Source organism: Pan troglodytes, chromosome 13 (genome assembly GCF_028858775.2).
Source record: "Pan troglodytes isolate AG18354 chromosome 13, NHGRI_mPanTro3-v2.0_pri, whole genome shotgun sequence".
Taxonomy (NCBI): Eukaryota; Metazoa; Chordata; class Mammalia; order Primates; family Hominidae; genus Pan; species Pan troglodytes.
Window position 1 is genome coordinate 73835433 of NC_072411.2, and position 20555 is coordinate 73855987.

Consider the following 20555-nt stretch of genomic DNA (forward strand, 5'->3'; position numbering starts at 1 on the left):
CCAGCTTACTGGCAGTAGCAATAATGTCTTCCCAGAGCACTTTGGTAAGGTAAATAAATTCTGATACTGCACATCAAATCACATCCATATCAAAGTGTAGATGTGGCTGTCAAGATGTATGTTTAGATCCAAATTAGTAATCACGCCCTTGGTGAGTGACTTTTAGAACAGTTTGCATTTGGATTCCAAAGTAAGAACCTAGACCCCACTAAATCACCATATAGAGCTTTCCTTCTCTTTCTTCTTCCCTCCCTTCACTCTGCACTAGCCCTTTCTAAAACTAATTTTTCTATTTTCTATAAAGGTGGAAGAAAGGGCGAACCTGATCATGAGTTATTTGGAATCAGTAGTCAATCAGAACAAAAAGTATTATCAGTATATTTACAAAGAAAAATCCAACTACATGTATACATTTTGGTGTGCATTTTATTTTTGACTGGAATCATATCCATATGAAGGGAAATTGTGAAAGTATCCTTTACTCTTTTGAAAGCCTGGCCTTTGCCTTACTGTGTCAAAGGAAAGCAAAACTAAGCCAATAATGATGGAGATGTCCCTGTTTCCATATGCACACTGACAGGCGAGGAGCTGCCTAGGAAATGCTTTTTGATTGATGAACAGAGGAGGGTCTACACACACATTAAATACAAATGGAAACACATCAGCACACACAAGTCATTAGCCTGGTCCTCTGGCATCCACTGGCATGCGTCTTTCCAAAGTATCACTTATTCAGTGGTAGCAGCACTATGTCTCGTTATGCCTTTTATCAGCAAATACCTTTTTATTCCAGAATGGAAAACAAACTAGGAATTAAATACATCCAATATTGATGCTTTATTTCCATAAGTCACCAATAAGAGAATGAATTTAATTTTAATACATTTATTTTTGTGTGATTCTTAATAAAACACTTTCAAAACATTCTGTACATTTCAAGCCACTCAGAACCGCATTACATTTCTACAAATGTGATTTGTTGGGATGAGGTGCCAAGATGTCTCTGTACAAAGATGTACAATATGTACAATCACTGTAAGTGCAAGCTGTGCAAAGCAGAGTCTAGAACACTAATTCATGCCAAGGCTTACAAAAACATTTCAACACATAAGACTAAAGCTTGAAACAGCGTTGTGGTTTTTTTCCCTGGGCAAATGATTATTTTATAAACAAGTATATGTCATATAGAAAGAAGAGTTTGACTCCTCAGCTCAGTCAGCACCATGCAGCTGACTGGATACATTACAGGGCTGCTCTCCTAGGCCTCTTTCTTCAAGGCGCCGTTTTGCCACACTCAACAGTTGTCTCATCACTGAGTGGCTGCCACTGCTGCCTTTGGCTGAACCACAGCAACACTAGGAGACTTAAATTTCGGGAGATAAAGGCCAAATTTGTTTTCGATGCCTGCAAACGTGGCTGTGGCGAGTCTGTATCCACCGATGTGATCAGGGTTGGCAGGAGGAAGGTCTGCAATGCGTGACTTAGGTGTTGGTTCTGAACCAGCGGGTTTGCTGTTGACAGAAAAAAAGCCAATGGTTAGCATGCTCAAGGTGGATGAGCGCAGCTTACAGCTGTACATTTTCGGTCTGACCCATGTGCCACAAAGAAGAATGTTTCTCTCAACCATTTCCATGGCATCTGTGCTGCATGACTAGAAACCACAGTCATGATTTATAGCTGCTTTGACAGCAACTTATCTACATATTTGATTTACAAGAGAAATGGCCTTATTTCCAATGCTTGTATACATATATAAACAAATCCATAGGAAAAAAGTCAGAAGAAAAGACACTCAAATATGAAGACTCTCTGGGTAGTAAGATTATGGATGATTTTTTTCTTTTTTCTTCTTGTAAAGATGGGGTCTTGCTATGTTGCCAAAGCTGGTTTCGAACTTCTGGTCTAAGGAATCCTTCTGCCTTGGCCTCCCAGAGCACTGGGAGGTGTGAGCCACCACACCCAGGCTGGTTTTTTTCTTTTATGCTTTATGGTTTTCCAAATTTTCTGCACTTAGCACATATGAAAGTAATTTTTAAAGTATATATTTTTCTTTTGACATAACTTTAGAAGTTAACTTTTTATGTAGTAGACTCATAAAGATTATCAATTAAATTATTTAAAGAGAGATAGGCCGGGCGTGGTGGCTCACGCCTGTAATCCCAGAACTTTGGGAGGCCGAGGCAGGCGGATCATGAGGTCAGGAGATCAAGGCTATCCTGGCTAACATGGTGAAACCCCGTCTCTACTAAAAATATTAAAAAAAAAAAAATTAGCCAGGCGCGGTGGTGGGCGCCCTTAGTCCCAGCTTCTCAGGAGGCTGAGGCAGGAGAATCACTTGAACCTGGGAGGTGGAGGTTGCAGTGAGCCGAGATCGTACCACTGCACTCCAGCCTGGGCGACAGAGCGAGACTCCGTCTTAAAAAAAAAAAAAAAAAAAAAAGAGAGAGAAATAGCTTTAGTTCTTTTACAGAAGATGAAAGAAGCATGGAAAAGCCTGAAGCCTCACATTTCCACAATGCAACTGTAAGACTGCTGTTCTCACTTTTTTTGCATAGGTCCCTCCACTTGGTTCAGCAGCTGATTCCCTATATGGCCTTTGGGCACAGAGGAGTTCACAGGTTTCTGATGTGAGGACTCAGGAATGGTACTTGGTCTTCTGCTGAAAAGCTAATAATTGCTTGCTTTGGGTACAACTTCCCCACCCAGAAAATTCAACTTGTAATTCTTCTTCTCAGTGCAAGCTTCAAGTGGTAAGCTTTTAGAAGCCCAATTTCTGGCCTACAGCTCACTAGTGATTATATCCATGGGCAAAATCTCTCTTCAAACCTATTGGTTTTTCCAGTAAATTAGCTTCAAGAACATCTGCACCTAACTAATAATAAATTGTGGTGAATAATGAAATATCAGATGCAAAAGGGCTTGGGACTTTGAAAGAAAATGCACAAAAGTGTTACTGGTATACATTTACATTACTTCTGTGAAAGGGCCATATAATAAAATCCACATAATGAGAACGCCATGAAGTTCAGTATTTGCTTATGTGAAAAAAGACAATTATTTACACAGCATTTTAATCTGCTGCCTCCTGGCTAGGCACGGTAGCTCATGTCTGTAATCCCAGCACTTTGGGAGGCCAAGGCTGGTGGAGTTCGAGACCAGCCTGGGCAACACAGCGAGATCCCATCTCTATAAAAAAGTACAAAAATTAGCTGGGTGTGGTGGCATGCCTCTGTGGTCCCAGCTACTCGGGAGGCTGAGGTGGGAGGATCGCTTGAGCCCGGGAGGTTGAGGCTACGGTGAGCCAAGAACATGCCACTGCACTCCAGCCTGGGCAACAGAGGATATCCTGTCTTTTTTTAAAAAATTTGCTGCTTCCCTAAAATCCCCCAAATAGCTGCTTAATATTATGTACGATGTCACTCTGTCACAGTTTTACTTGCTTAACACAAATGCTTCTTAAGCTCACTGTTTTAAATGCATTGGTCTTAAAGGTTCTGTCTTATCAGTTTTCTAAGAGTTGCAACAATGCTTTTGTAGACAGAACAAACATTTGTTTTGGACTTAGTGATTTCTTTGTAAAGGAGTTGAGCAGCTGACTTACAGGCCTCCAAAATCAATGTAAAACCACCGCTGGAGAAGTTCATAAGTGACCAAGGTAACACCAAACTGGGGAGAGGATCGAAACACTCGAGCTGAAAAAGAGAAGCAGGGGCAGGGGAGACTTGAAACCAGGACAAATGTGGTAAAGATAGCCACTGAGTCACAGGGGAGGACGCTAGAGCCAGCCAGCCATTCTGTATGGCTCCAGCCCCTGCCTACCTGCAGTCCCTTTCCAAAATGCTGAGGGCCCTTCTTCCCGGAGAATCTTCCTGAAACAGTCTATGACACCACTGTATGTCGTCTGGCCAGCGCGGGCAGCCACCTGCAGTCTTGTCTTGATGACATCAGCAGGGGTCACCAGAGATGCAGCTGGGACACCTTTCAGGAGAAAACCACATTTAATTTATCTAGAGTACCTTATAAAAGATAGGAATACTGCTAACATCTACTATAGAGCCTGCAACTTCAATCACTTGAGCAGACCTCAAAACTCTTTACATAGATGTCTGGCCATTAATGGGAAAAGGGCATAGAAGCCTATTAGCTGTTGCAGTGTGATCAGGGGAAAATTATTATTATTTTTTCCTGAATTAAAAAAAAATCACTCTACATTGCATGATCCCAAATAACTGTGAGAGAGAGAAAAAAAAGTAGCAATATTAATAAGACAATTCCCAAGCGTTCCCTTTCAGTTTCAATTATTTTACCTCCTTTTTTTCTTAAATAAGATACAAGTATTTTTATGTATAAAAAAATGATAATGTCATCTTAGTGAGTCACTAAATGTATCTGACACCAAACTACTGTTTTTGCTGATTCTTGTCGTAGTGTGGGAAGTGAATATCAATACTTATAATCACTCGCTTGTTTGAAGGGCTACCTTGAGAGTTGACTGTGACTCCTTTCAGACATGCTTACATGACAAAAGTCATTACAACTGGAGCAAGAGGTGGCCAGGCAGCCAGTTAAGAAACAACAGGGGAGCTGGTCAGGGAAAGGCCCCTGTGCCCGAGCTCCCTGGGGTCATGTTGAGATTGATCAGCAGCAGGACACAAAAGATGGATTTCACAACCACACCTTTTACTTATAAAACAAAACAGAGAGCAAAGGAGCAAAATAATCTTCCCCGGGGGAAGAAATTCAATTTGGCCTGAATATCACTGTATCCTCACTAGGCGGATGGAGTTGGCAGCCTTGTACGAGGTTCTGCTAGGGAATAATGCAAATACTTCCCCTTGGCATGGCCTTGCACCCTATTCAGATGAAACTAGGTAAACTTCCTGCCTTTGGAGGCAGACTTCTGAATGTTCTCAGTTCCTGCTAGCAAAGCTTGACTGGTAAAAATTAGAAAAAATAATCTCATTCTGAAAACTGACATCAAATGTCTATGGGGAAGAAGTCGGTGCTGACAGTTCCATGGAAATATTTACTTGGTTCAACCACTTGCAAACGTCTGTCCACAATTAGACTCTTCTTCTCTGGCTGTTTTTCGTTGTTGATTGGAAAGCACAAGGAAAAGCCTGGAAGGCAAATGCTGCCCCCATTTAAAAGTAGGAGACTGGGCCAAGTGTGGTGGTTCACGCTTGTAATTCCAGCACTTTGGAAGGCCAAGATGGGTGGATCATCTGAGGTCAGGAGTTTGAGACCTCACATTTACAGCCTGACTCTCTTTTTTTTTTTGAGACAGTCTCACTCTGTCGCCCAGGCTGGAGTGCAGTGGCACAATCTCGGCTCACTGCAAGCTCCGCCTCCCAGGTTCATGCCATTCTCCTGCCTCAGCCTCCCCAGTAGCTGGGACTACAGGAGCCCGCCACCACGCCTGGCTAATTTTTTGTATTTTTAGTAGAGACGGGGTTTCACTGTGTTAGCCAGGATGGTCTCGATCTCCTGACCTCGTGATCTGCCCGCCTTGGCCTCCCAAAGTGCTGGGATTACAGGCATGAGCCACCAAGCTCGGCCTCAGCCTGACTCTTGAGTTAGGAAGGAGCTGATTTGGAAAAGGAGGAGAGAACCAGGTGTCCTTGGCTGCACCAACACTCCGAAAAGACAAAGGAAGGAAGGGGTGCATGTTTGCTCTCTATACAACCAGTAATGAACCATTACAGAGCTCAGTGTGGCTCTGACCAGCTGTGCTGGCCAACATGGTGAAACCCTGTCTTTACTAAAAATACAAAAATTGGCCAGGCATGGTGGTACACGCCTGTAGTCCCAACTACTTGGGAGGCTGACACAGGAGAATCGCTTGAACCCGGGAGGCAGAGGTTGCAGTGAGCAGAGATTGTACCACTGCACTCCAGCCTGGGTGACAGAGCAAGATTCTGTCTCACCAAAAAAAAAAAAAAAAAAAAAAAGTGGGAGACTGGTAAGTACCAGAAAGGGGCTGCTACAAACAGCTCACTGCCAAGACTGAGCAGGTAACTTTACTGGCTTTTAAACACAAAACTGACTAAAATTACCATTGCTAGAGGAGAAAGGACTTGCTGGGCCCCAAATAAGGGCGGTAAGGTCCCTGGGGCCGTTTCTTAATGATCACAAGTCACCCCTGTCTTCACGAGCAAGAACAACGTGGTCCATCACAACACTCTCAGGCCCAAGGGCTCCTACCACACAACAAGCACAGCACACTCTGGGCGCTGCTCAGGTTGCCCTGATATTTAGCCAGAGCCTCCAGAGGAGAATGAGCCCAGCAAGGAAGAGCCACACAGTGAACATAAGCCTGGCTGGTCAGAGCCACACTGAGCTCTGTAATGGTTCATTACTGGTTGTATAGAGAGCAAACATGCACCCCTTCCTTCCTTTGTCTTTTCAGAGTGTTGGTGCAGCCAAGGACACCTGGTTCTCTTCTTCTATTCCAAGTCAGCTCCTTCCTAACTCAAGAGTCAGGCTGTACCTATGAGGTCAGAAGGAAGCATCTTAGTACCTCCCTGCTCTTACAAGGCTCCTCTTTCAAATGAAATCTCTTCTGTGCCTAATTTGGTATCTTAGACGACATGAAGGTTTTCATTCATGTTATTGAGATTTATTGAGCACCTATTACTATTACACTGGCCACGTAGGAAAGGCAAGGATGAAGAGAATGAAACTCTTGCCCTCAAGAAGCTATTAGCCTAGTACAGAGGATAACAATTATGCAAATAACTATTAATAAAAGACAAATTTTTTTTTTTTTTTTGAGACAAGCTCTCACTCTGTCACCCAGGCTGGAGTACAGTGGTGTCATCTCGGCTCACCGCAGCCTTGACCTCCCAGGCTCAGGTGATCCTCCCACCTCAGCCTCCCGGGTAGCTGGCTGGGACTACAGGCACGCACCACTACACCTGGCTAATGACAAAGTGTTAACGATTAGAAAAAATACAAAAATTGAGTTCAAGGTGGTTTGCTGAGGGGTACTGCTTACTTTGGTCTAATGAGGGCAATGGTAGGAAGAAGAGGGACAGCTTCACGACAAAAGCTCAATTTTCGGCCAAATCATGTAGATTCCAATATACAGAAGAGAGAAAGTAAGAGCATGCTAGATCTGTGCATGAGCATGAGACACAGCTAAGCAACTGATTTGAGGAAAAACTTTCCCACCTTAATGCTTAGCTTGGCTGTACTCAAGGTTTCAGGGGCACAGGAAACTAAGAAACATGTTAATGATGAAAGCCCAATTTAGATGGGCAGATCTAATTTGGCTCTGAGTTGCTAAGCTGCATTAAGCTGTTTATCCACATTATGCAAATGTAATTAACTCTCATCAGAATTACAGCACATCCCACAAAGGAGAAAAAGTGATATTTAAACTAAGTCAGGTACAAACAATAATACTTCCAGAAATAAAGGGGGAAAGTACATAGAGATTCTGTACTTTTTAAATAATGGGAGAATTCTTTCAGTTAAAAAAAAATTTGTAGTTACCTGCCATGGCTCCCGCTGCAAGAAGATTTAAACCTCCCACGTGTCCATTTTCATCAGCCAGAAGTAGTTTGCAGTGAGCATAAACAGGAAAATAGATTGCAGAGAAGGGAATGTCTCGGAGGAAACACGCTTTGGCACCCTGTCACACAGTGAGGAAATAGTGCAAAACAGTGTGAAACTGAGTGTGAATGCCCAAATGGGATCCATGTGACATTTGTCAGTGACAAGCCTGAGGTGTCCCTCAGTGACAAGCCTGAGGTGTCCCTTAAACAGCATTAGAACTGATGTGCAAGGGAAATGGGGGAGGCGGGAGATAAGTGGGGAATAGGGAAATCTGCATATCTCAAAGCTTGTGAAAGCATGGTGAATCCTGCAGTCCTAGAGTTAATAACTGGGTAATGATAGTATTCTGAAAACTAAGAACTTTCTGGCATTTCTTATATAGATTCAGAGTTTTTAAAATTAATTAATCTCTTACTATGGTAAAAACACACAAGATCTACCCTCTTAAGTTTTTACATCAGCTGAGAGTCCCCGCAGTGCCAGGTAAAAAGCTATAGGCAGTGGTGAAGGAAAAGTAACTACTCTAGAGCAGGGGGAAAAGAAACCCAAATCTTCTCTCCTCATTCCCCATGTCCTAAATAGCAGACAAAATATTTTAGCAGCAGGTTTCCACAGGAGTAGAAAATCATTACCCAGGGGCAGCTTGTCCCAATGACTGAGGTCTCAAAGAACACCTCCCTCAGCTTTGTCAGAAGCCCACACCATTCCACTACCTAGCTAGGCAAACACTCCACCTTGGCGCTTGTTTTTTTAATGACTTTGTTTTATTCTTTTTAATTTTTTTTTTTCTGAGACAGGGTCTCACTATGTTGCCCAGGCTGGAGCACAGTGGCACGATCACAGCTTGCTGTAGCCTTGACTTTCTGAGCTCAAGTGATCCTCCCACCTCAGCCTCCTGAGTAGCTGGGATGATAGGTGTGCACCACTGTGCCGGCTAATATTTTCTTTTTTTTTTTTTTAAGGTAGACACAAGGTCTTGCTATTTTGCCCTGGCTGGTCTTGAACTCCTGGGCTCAAGCAATCCCCCTGCCTTGGCCTCCCAAAGTGCTGAGAGTGCAAGTGTGAGCCAGTGCTCCCAGCCCTGGCTTTTTTTAAAAAAGACAAACTCAAACATTGAAAAAAAAAAAATCCAAGGATTCGCTAAAGGATAATACAGAGAGAAGCAATATTAATAAATTCATCTCTCAAAGGGAATTCAAAAAGGATGGAAATTGGGAGTGGGGAGGAGGAAGCAAAAATGTGTATGAAACTCTCTTGAGACAGGCATCATTGTTTGCTGGTCTCCAGAGAACCCTGTAGCTGTGTGATTCCAATCTAGAGAATTTCTAATTTCTAATTTGCAGTTACCGAAACAAATTTACACATTTCTGCAGTGATGGATCTATATCAGATGCTGTGGAAACACAGTTGGCTACGGTGGCTAAATTTACGTATTCCCCTTATACCAGGCAAAGGAATGGAAAGAAATATTCTTCCTTGTTTAAGAAAAATAATAGCTTCTGCTCCATTACATCTGATCTGTAATGATGGGAGTAAGTATACCCGCAGGGAAGGAATCTGTTGACTGGCATTTTGTTAAAGTACAGTACACTCTGTTGTTGGTTTTTTTTTTTTTTAAATGGAATTCATTATTGACAAATCCTACCACTTAACTTCTTAAAGACCTGAATCCTACCAAACTCTACTACTGTTTTACTGTGGTCAAATTATTAAGACAAAGAAAAGCTCCCACTGGGAAGATAACAATAGAGATAATCAGACCGAAAATAAACATGAGACTATTTTGAAGCCCTAAACCAGCCCAAAGAGAGCACCAGGGAAAGTTTTCCCAAGCCCCCCAGCAAATGAAAGGCTGTGAGCGTGAGGCCAGCAGGTCTGCGGTGCTGGCCTCCTTGCCGGCAGTTTCATAAAAGCCTGATGACAACAGGAGAGGCTGCATGTGTATCCCACTGCCTCTCATACAAGTGTCCTGATTCTTTTCTTTTTGTTTGATTTTCTGCTCCACAGACTACCCTGCTGGACAAGATTGCTTTTCAACTTGGAGGGAAGAAGTCTGGTTTCCACATTCTTTCATATTTTATTGAGTACATTATAACCTAAACCTACCCACCTTATACAGACCAAAAATTCCCAAGTCCCGGAGCACATTCAGGGCGCTGACTCTGGGTCCCGTGGTGATCTCTCCAGCTACTTGCAGACGAATCTTCACTATCTCCAATGGGTTGGTAAAAATGACCTGAGAGCCTCCAGCCTGTAGGCAAGGGAGAAGAGACAGGCAGACATCAGAGCCCGACTGGCAGCGTAAAAAAGGAAAATCCAGCAAAGCCTCCACATCTTGCTATCTTGAAAAGAAGGAGGTGAAACTTCCTTCCTCAGGGGGGAATGACAGTTTGACACTTAGGCCGACCCTGGAGAGGTTCAGAGGGATGGTCCCAAACTCTGTCTCAGATCAATCTACCTCTGGGTTTGTTTCTAGCTGAAATGTCAAGATTGTTTCTCAGACCAGTCTTTCCAGGATCACCCCAGCCGTATTCAAAATAACAAAATAAACCCATTTGGAAAAAAAAGTGGAGCCAGATGTGGCAGCAAGGTACTCGATGAAAGAAAAAGAGATAGTAAAAGACTGTCATATTTTACAAGCCAGAGCTAAAATTCAGAGCTACAATTATTTTTTTCCTCTTTGTGGTAAGCATTCTTGGCAGCAGACCCACTTGCTTCTGCTTCCTTGGATTGTAGAGCAATTAAAACTACTTTGGTGCCTTAAATCAGAAGGGGAAAAGTCTCCTCCAGTTCAAATTCTAAAATGTATTATCCTAAGCAAAACTCTGATACAGGTACATGGCTACACCCACACAGAAGGGAAGAATTTAGAAAGATAAATTTCAGTATCATTTCAAGACAAAACCAGAAAAACTCTTCAAGGCAAAGCTGAGAAATGGAACATCTAGTTACCATGAGTACAACACCCTCAAGATCAAAGCCACATTCTATATTCCTGTGGTGAGTGACAGAGATTTGAATTTGGATAATGAGAGTATATTTGCATCTGAAATCTGTTAACTAGTAGAGAAAAAAAAAAAACGTTCAACAAAACTTCTACCAACTTCTTTTTTTTGGTTTCTGTAAGAAAGAAAAAAATGTGTGTGACTATGGATATATAAAAATAAATAAAATATATATCTCCTTTCATGAAATGAAAAATCCCATTTGTACATCTTCAACTGTAGCTGTTTATATTATGTAATCATAACCATAATCATATAATATTCATAATGATATTCATATCATTATAATCATTGTATATAATCACATGTGAAATATGAAATCTGGGGCACTGTAATTCCACAGGTATAGAAAGATTACAAAGAACACCTAAAAATTCACATGCAGCTTTCAATGGCACTTCAGTGCTCAACCTTTGCCCACATTCCTGCTCACTTATCTAAAACCCAAAGCCCTCCCAGACCCGCTTCCAAGGGGCAGGAACATGGCTCAGCCCATTTTCCTAATTGCCTTGGGACTATAAATACCCCAACTACCCCTATTCCAATCCTGACTCCTTAACTCCTTTCAATATTCAAAATTGCCAGCACTGATACTAAATTCCTTCCCTCTTCGTGGACAGCTTATTGTCCTGGATTCCCCAGGGCCTTAATCCCCTCTTTGTCCTTCGAGCAGGGAGGTGCAGCAATTTGCTATCTCTCTCTCATGGTTTCCTCTAACTCCTCAACTCGACACAATCCAGACCACTGGCACACAGGTCCCCCAACGATGTACTGACCCAATTTTACATGTTGATTTGCCTGCGTTTCTCTCTCTTTGAATCTGGTGCACTGCAGGCAGAAGGAAGCACTTTAATGTTTCAATCTAAGCAAACAATACTTTCAAAAGGATTGCTGCATGAAAAATTATGTTAAAATGATAATCCAAGTAATTGCTCCTGTAGCTAGTATTAAAGACCAAATCAATTGAAAAAGTTTACTACTTCCCTGAAATCTCTTGTTTAAATAATGGTTGCAAAGACTATCTTAAATAATGGTTGCATATCTGCTTTATGTTTTAACTAAAGCAGATTTAAAAATGAATAGAACCACAAATTTTTATTCTAATTCCCCCAAATTTGCCACTACCAGACAGTGTCAGTCCCTGGGTGCCAAGTGTTAAATGTGGACATTATGTTTAAATAAATACAAAGGTCTTTCATGTTTGTAATCATTAGTAAATTATAACATCCTGCTGGGCAGGAGTACTCCAATCCGTGTCCCCCACCCCCACCCCACAGCTGCCTCCTCCTCTTCCTTCTCTCTTTTAGAAATAATTGATTGAGATTTATACTCCTTTAACAATGCTTCAAATTTTTTGAAGTATACAAGTAATAGGCTTTCTACTGAAACTCTACAAAAATGGTACAATAAAAAGAAATAACTGAGTACATTTTGTTTGTGTTTGTTTGTTTGAGACAGGGCCTCACTCTGTCACCCAGGCTGGAGTGCAGTGGCAGGATCAGCTCACTGCAACCTCAACCTCCCCAGGTTCAGGTGATCCTCCCACCTCAGCTTCCCGAGTAGCTGGGACTACAAGCGTGCACCACCACGCCCAGCTAATTTTTGTATTTTTTGTAGAGATGGGGGTCTTACCATGTTGCCCAGGCTGACCTCGAACTCCTAGGCTCAAGCGATCCACTCGCCTTGGCCTTCCAAAATGCTAAGATTACAGGCGTGAGCCACTGCACCCAGCTGGGACTACATTTTAAAAATACATACACCTTAACTGTTGTATGCTTTGAAGATTAGTTACCTAGCACACATACCAAATCCCAACAACGCACAGGACATAACCACAAAACTCAATTGATGTGCATTTATAAACACATATAATCTAGCAAGTAAGAGTGCAAACAATGACACTATAGCAAGGCACACATCTGTAAGTTTGTTTCATGCCTATGTTTGAAGGAGGAAAACTTCTGACAATTACATGATTTGTATATGTTTTAAAAATTAACATACAAGCCAAGTGCAATGACACATGCCTGTAGTCCCAGCTGCTCACAAGACTGAGGCAGGAGGATTACTTGAGCCCAGGAGTTCAAGGCCAGCCTGGGCAATGGAGCAAGATCCCTATCTCTTAAAATTTTTTTTTTTTTTAGTAATTAGTATACATTTTTAAAACCTCATGATAGGCCTAGGAACATAAGGCAAATACTTTCCAGAAACGCTGAATAATTTTAGCAAAGATAAAGACTGCAAAAACCGCAGTTACTTTTGTACCAACGTAATAATTTGTCTAAAACTCTGGATGTTTATAATGCTTAAAGGGAAACACACATGGCAAATATGCACTGTTCTTTTTCGGATTCTGAGGTTGACCACTCTCTCTATCCTACATATTAAACTGGGGATAGGGAAGGGGGAGTAAAATCTGAGATTAGTTCAATTATATTGGTAATAAATCAAGCAACTCAGAATGAGGGACTATGATGTTATCAAACTCTTGAACTAGGTGTTTCCTCTCTGAGAAACAAATACAGAGAAATACCATATTTCTTCTAAGACTCTATTGATTATAAATGATATCATTAATTTAATAACAGCTTTCCAAAGGGGAAAAGCACTGCTTGCAGTAAATATAATCTTTAATATAGAGAATTTCATAAATACAGTAACTTTTCAATAAAAAATAGTACCTGTATTTCTACAAATATGCTAACGTTTGCTATTTTTAATAGCAGCAAAATTGAACAGGAAGAAATTCAAATTCCCAATAAAACAGCTAAGTAGATACAATTCTATGCTATTAATTGGGCAATATGATTTGATAATAAAATCACGCCAAATGACAAAAACAGAACATAAAATATTAGGCACACATTTGATCATAAATATGTCAAAATTTACCTAAGTTTCTCAAAATCCAAGTGGCTTAAAGATTAAAACATTGATTGCCTCCTGGAAAGAGAAACTGAATAGCTGGGAGAAATAATTTTCATAGCATACTCTATTGTACCTTTTAAATTTCAAAACATATGAATGTATTAACTACGCAACAACAACAAGAAACAGACCTGGTCTTAGAAACAATGGCTTCTTTATAGACTAAGTCTTCTCTCGCATATTCTTCTTCATGGTAAATTTGGTAATTTGGCAAATATATTTTTTAAACTGGTTGGCGTTAGTTACTGTGGACCCAAGGTTTTTTAAAAAGCTTATTATATATGAACATCAAAAAACCTAATCAAATATAGCTAGTGACCTGAAATAATCGACACTAAGATATATAAAATTTTAAATTAAATCACAATGATACACAGCTATATAAATGTAAATGGACATTGCTAAATTTGACATCTTGCTGCTTCTGTTACTAATGCTTACATTAGATAACATACCACTCTATATCATACCTTTGCTGAATTTTTTTCACTCATGAAATCACCAAAATTAGCTTCTAATTCTCTAATTGCTTAAATTTCCCGCCTATTTTTTAAAAGAGATACAAACATTAATACTAAAACAGACTTAGATGCTTTCTATTTTTCAGTATTCTGTTGTCATTTCTTTGTTCTAGAACTGAGTTTAAAAGATACATAAAAGGGAACAAATCTCATTTTGAATGAGGGTTACCCATATATAACAGAAATGGAAAGAATAAAAAACTTCCATTTAATCTTATATCATATGAATTTTTTAATGAGAAAATCAACTAAAGCTGACAGCAAAAGTTAGTGGGGAAAAGGACGTAATTTTGAGATGTCACCATGCCTCCACAGTGCCAAAGGCCGAGGGGCTGTATACAGGATTAGGCCTATTCAACCTTCTGCCCTCTCAATCCTACCCCTGGGGCAAGGTTCACAAAGAGGTTGGAGACTGGGCCCTGCTTGTGCCAAGTCCTTTGTTTATTTCCTTCTTTGATCTGTTGTCTCCTATAGATTGAAATGATTTCCCTCCAACCACAAAATATCCAATCTAAGCAACTCATTATAAAGTCTTCCCTTATCGAGACTGATGAAAATCTAACTTCAATTTATTTAAGGTCACATCAACTCCAGATGAACACAGTATGTGCGTATAAAATAACCAGATAAACAGTAAAAGTCACAGAACTAGCTGTCACTAGGACTGACTCAAGAGGAACAGGAACAGACAGTGACTCAGCCTTGCACACCACCAACCGTTCATATTTTTGTAAAGCAATAGGAAATGCTATGGTTCTTTCTAAAATAGGATAGTGATAGTTTAAAAGAAATAAATGCAATGTGCTCATTGCTGAGTGATGATATATGCGAGGGTGTTACAAATTAACACTACATATACTCCTAACTAGGGTAAGGGAAGTGCTATGATCTGAATGTTGGTGTTTCCCCACAATGCATATGTTGGAACTAATATCCAACATTATAGTATTAAGAAGTAGGGCATTTTGGGAGGTGATTAAGTCATGATGGTTCTGCCCTAGTGAATGGGATTAGTGCCCTTATAAATGAGGTTGAAGGGAGCTGCCTTGTCTCTCCTACCATGCAAGCACACAGCAGCAAGGTACATGCAAGCACACAGCAGCAAGGTACATGCAAGCACACAGCAGCAAGGTACATGCAAGCACACAGCAGCAAGGTGCCATCTTGGAAGCAGAGAGCAAGCCCTCCCTCACCAGACACTGAATCTGCTGGTACCTTGATCTTGAACTTCCAGCCTCCAGAATTGTGAGCAATAAATTTCTGTTGTTTATAAATTACTCCATCGAAGGTATTTTTTAATAGCAGCCAAAACGAACTAAGACAGCAAGAATGAAAATCCCTGTGTACCTATCATAAGCCACTTTTGACATAAATATATAAGGATTTTCAACTTGTATGCATATCTATATGTGTTCACATAAGTATGTAGGCATAAAGTTGGACCACACTAATTCCTGGGGATGAGAGGTGGAAGAGCTGTTTCCAAACTACTCTTTAGAGATATACAAGCTTGGCTTGCTGAGGAAGACATAGAATTCTTCATCATAAGGAGCTGGCTAGTTACAGATCTTGGCCCCCAGGATTAGTAAATGCTCCGCCTAACATGTGGGCTTTTTGCTTTACCGATATGAAGGGAGGGTGTGTGTATGTGGTGTGTGTAGACACATGCTTAAGCGGAGAAAAAGCATGGGAGAGTTGAAAGATTCTAGGTTTGGAAGACTACTGACCTAGATCGTCATAGATTTTGCATTCGGCATAACCATTCCATTCCCACAACCATGCTCTCTGCCTTACCGAGGTCTTGTGCACTACTAACTCATGTGAGAGCACTATGCAGACTGAAAGCAAGACACAAAGGGAAAGAACGTGTTCTCCAGAAAGTGTGTTCGCATAGGGTTGTGAAAATTCACCTGCAACATTAGCACTTTGCTGAGTAATAAGTTTTGAGTTTCATGACTTCCATCCACTCAGGAGTATATACTCTCTGAAAGAGGTAATGCAGTCAGCTAGGTAAGTTTATCACTAATCTCTGATTCGAGTTTAACAATTAAAAAAGAACAGGTACTTACCAAAGAGACCATTAGAAAGTACCTAAAGGTTAGTCCATTTAGATTTTTTAATATTCTGCTTTGTTAATTTGGAAAGATATTTAAATTTATTCTCCCTTAAGTTTCTGGATCTATCCAAAAAACTACATAATTACTTTTTCTTTAAAAACTACTATAAACATCATTAATAAAAGTAATAAACAAGTCACAAACTGGCAAAAAAAATCCAGAACACATCTATTTGACAAAGGGCTGTATCCATGATGTATAAACAACTTCTACAATTAGTAAAAAATATGAAACCTAATAAAATGTACGCAAAAGACTTGAACAGATACTTCACACACACACACACACATATACGAATAGCCAATAAACACATGAAAAGATAATCAACATCTTTAGGAATCAGAAGAATGCAAATTTAAACCACAATAAGATACTATTTCACATACCTACAATGATTACTATCAAAAACACTACAGATATCAAACATTAGTGAAGATGTGGAACAACTGGAATACTTGTACACTGCTTAGGAGACTATAAAATGATCCATCCACTTCTAAGAACTAACTGGCAGTTTATTTTAAATTGAATATACATCGACTCTATTCTATTCTTAGATACCCAAGAAAAATGAAAATATTGGTTGACAAAAAGATTTGTACAAGAATGTTTACAGCAACCTTATTTGTAACAGACAAAAACCCAAACATCCATCAAGAGAAAAATGGATAAACAAACGGTGGTAAATTCGTACAATGAAATACTACTCAGCAAAATTTAAAACAAACACAAACCTGATACCCACACAAGGATGACTCTCTGAAAACATGTTAAACAAAAGAAGCCAGCCATGAAAGAATGCATCTCGTGCACTCCATTTACATGAAATCCAAGAACAACAAAACTTGAGACAGAAATCAGAAGTGTGGTTGCATGGGGTAAGGGAGAAGGGACTGAATGGAAAGATGCATGAACGACCTTTCTGGGGTGAAATGTTCATTATCTTAGGTGGTGATTACATGGGTGTATACAACTGTCAAAACTCATTGAGCTGAATATCTAAAATCTGTTCCTTTTAAAAATGTTAATTATACCTAAAAAACCAAATATGTAAATATGTCATATTCATACACTTATTAAAGGAAGGAAGGAAAGAGGCAAGAAAGTCACTATAAAGTTGAATAGGGTCATCTAGATTTATTTTGACACAATCAATGATTTGATTCCCCCAAAAGGACATCATAGAATAAAAGGACTTGGTCTAAAAAAATCAGAATACTTGGGTTCACATGAAACCTCCAGCATATATTAGCTGTGTAAATTGGGGTAAGAGAGTTAGCCTTTTTGGACTTCTGTTTCTCATCTACCTATTTTATAGAGGGTGACAATAATGCATAATAAAGTACTTTGAAAATTCTAGGTTGACATTAAGGTACTATTTTTGCCCACAATAGATATCATAATCAAACATTCAATTATATTTGTGTCTTCGAATAAACATACATTTGTACATATAAATATTATATATAAACACATATATACAGGTGGTCCCCAACTTAACAATGATACAACTTATGGTTTTTTGACTTTACAATGGTGCAAAAGCAATATGCATTCAGTAGAAACAATATTTCAAGTACTCATACAGCCTTTCTGTTTTTCACTTTCAGTACAGTATTCAATAAATTACATGAGATATCCAATACTGTATTATAAAACAGGCTTTGTGTTTTATGATTTTGCCCAATTATAGGCTAACATAAGTGTTCTGAGCATGTTTTAGGTAGGATAGGCTAAGCTATGACATTCAGAAGGTTAGGTGTATTAAGTGCACTGTTGACCTAAAAATTTCCAACTCATGATAGGTTTATTACAATGTAACCTCATTGTAAGTCGAGGAATATCTGGATCTGTGTGTGTGTGTGTGTGTGTGTGTACAGAAAGACAGAAATTTTCTAATAGAAAAATAAACATATGGTCTGATAAGAATGGTTTACCTATGAGAATAACAGGAAAAATTATTTAAAACCTACTGTTACATATTTAATACTCATACAACACTCAACATTCATAAGAGATATTTACTGAGCAACTGTATACACACACATACAATCTTACCCCATCTCCACCTAAAAAAAGGTCAAGCAATTTTAAAAAATTATTATTATTTGTAGAGATGGGGGGTCCCACTATGTTGCACAAGCTGGCCTTGAACTCCTGGGCTCAAGCCATCTTCCCACCTCAGCCTTCCAAAGTGTGGAGGTTACAGTCATGAGCCACCACACCTAGCCAAGGTCAGGCAATTTAACCTAGAGTTCAATTTATAGATACTACAAACAAATAAACAAAAAACATGTTGGGATAGCACATCCAAGTTATCATAAATTCTGAATGAGTAAGTTTTTTTGAGAAGATTTTGATATAGATATAAAACACAAGTTTGGTTAATGTTCACAATGAGATTTAAAAATCTGAAAATGGGCCGGGCGCTGTGGCTCACACCTGTAATCCCAGCACTTTGGGAGGCCGAGGCGGGTGGATCACGAGGTCAGGAGATCGAGACCATCCTGGCTAACACGGTGAAACCCCGTCTCTACTAAAAATACAAAAAATTAGCCAGGCCTGGTGGCGGGTGCCTGTAGTCCCAACTACTCGGGAGGCTGAGGCAGGAGAATGGCGTGAACCCAGGAAGCGGAGCTTGCAGCGAGCCAAGATCACGCTACTGCACTCCAGCCTGGGCGACAGTGCGAGACTCTGTCTCGAAAAAATAAAAATAAAAATCTGAAAATGCACAATCTGTTTATACTACTATTCCCAAAGGTTATATACTACTTCTAAAATAAGACATTCCACTGTGACTCCCTCTTTCCTGTAGTAAGTGAGAGTTGCTTGCATTTCCAATCAGGAAGTCAGAGTCAACAAAACTTCCATCTGGTTTTAAAAAGTGTGTGTGTGTGTGTGTACACATGTGCACACATATGTCTATGCATAAGAGCATGTACACATGTATATGAAAACATTAGAAGGAAATACACCAAAACATTAGCAATCAAAAATAAAACAAAACTGACATTTAGTAATATCTCTCTCTGTTCAAGGCAAAAAAAAAAAAAAACCTAAAAAACTTAGGCTTAAAAATCGAAAAAGACTTAGATGTAAAAGCTAAAACTATAAAACTCTGAAAAGAAAAAAGGAGGCATACATATAAAGTCAATTTCTATATACCAGAAAAAAAAGGCATACATCTTCATGATCTTGGATTAATGACTTCTTAGATATAACACCAAAAGCACAAACAACAAAAGAAAAAATAGATTAAACGAACTTCATTAAAGCCCAATTCTTCAAAAGACATCATCAAGAAAATAAAAAATATCTGAAAAGGGACTCATATCTAGAATATACAAAGAACTCTGTAACCAAAAAACAATCCAATTTAAAAATAGGCAAAAATTCTGAATAGACATTTTTTCAAAGAAGATATACAAGTGGTCAATATGCACACAAAAAGATGCTCAACATTATCAGTCATTAGGCCACAATAAGGTATCACTTTTCACTCAGTAAGATGGCTATAGTAAAAAGACAGACAATAAGAAGTGTTATCAAAGATGTGGAAAGTAGCTGTGCATGATGGCACATGCCTGTAGTCCCAGCTACTCAGGAGGATGGGGCAGGAAGATCACTTGAGGCCAGGAGTTCGAGGCTGTAGCATGTGATGTTCACACCCGTGAACAGTCACTGCACTCTCAGCTTGGGCAACATAGTGAGATGCTACCATTATTTAAAAAAATACACACACACACACACACGCACACACATACTAGCAAAGATGTAGAGAAATCAGAAGCTTCACACTACTAGTAGGGATGCAAAAGGATGTAGCCACTTTGAAAAACAGTCTGGCAGTCCTGAAAATGCTAATTACAGTTGTCATATGACACACCAATTCCACTCATATGTATATACCCAAGAGAAATGAAAACATGTCCATGCAAAACCTTATATAGCAATATTCATAGCAGCATTATTCATAAGTCAAAAGGTAGAAACAACTCAAATGTTTATCAACTAATGAATGAACAAACTGTAGTATATCCATATATTCAGCAATAAAAATGAATTAAGTACTGATACATGCTACAACACAGATGAACCTTGAAAACATGCTAAGTGAAAAAAGTTAGGCACAATGTCATGCTTACAAAAGGCCACATATCATGATTCCTTATTTATTTATTTATTTTGAGACAGAGTCTCTCTCTGTTGCCCAGGCTGGAGTGCAGTGGGCACAATCTCTGCTCATTGCAACCTCCGCCTCCCAGGCTCAAGTGATTCTCCTGCCTCAGCCTCCCAAGTAGCCAGGATTAAAAGCACCTGCCACCACGCCTGGCTAATTTTTGCATTTTTTATAAAGATGGGGTTTCACCGTGTTGGCCAGGCTGGTCTCAAACTCCTGACCTCAAGTGATCCACACACCTCAG

General features: G+C 39.7%; 1 protein-coding gene across 5 annotated transcripts in view; it reads right to left on the minus strand.

Moving 5' to 3' along the window:
- Positions 1–408: 408 nt before the first annotated feature.
- SLC25A12 (solute carrier family 25 member 12) overlaps positions 409–20555 on the minus strand; it is a 223182-nt gene continuing 203035 nt past the window's right edge. For 4 of the 5 annotated variants that reach the window (XM_009443763.4, XM_009443761.5, XM_003949917.6 and 1 more), the window contains exons 14-18: positions 9671–9811; positions 7498–7636; positions 3820–3978; positions 3602–3692; positions 409–1511 (exon numbers count right to left, since the gene is read on the minus strand). In XM_009443763.4, the coding sequence (XP_009442038.1) occupies positions 1310–1511; positions 3602–3692; positions 3820–3978; positions 7498–7636; positions 9671–9811 (732 nt within the window). In that variant the 3' untranslated portion in view covers positions 409–1309. The remainder of the gene's footprint in view (positions 1512–3601; positions 3693–3819; positions 3979–7497; positions 7637–9670; positions 9812–20555) is intronic. The other variant, XM_009443762.5, reaches the window with a different exon arrangement.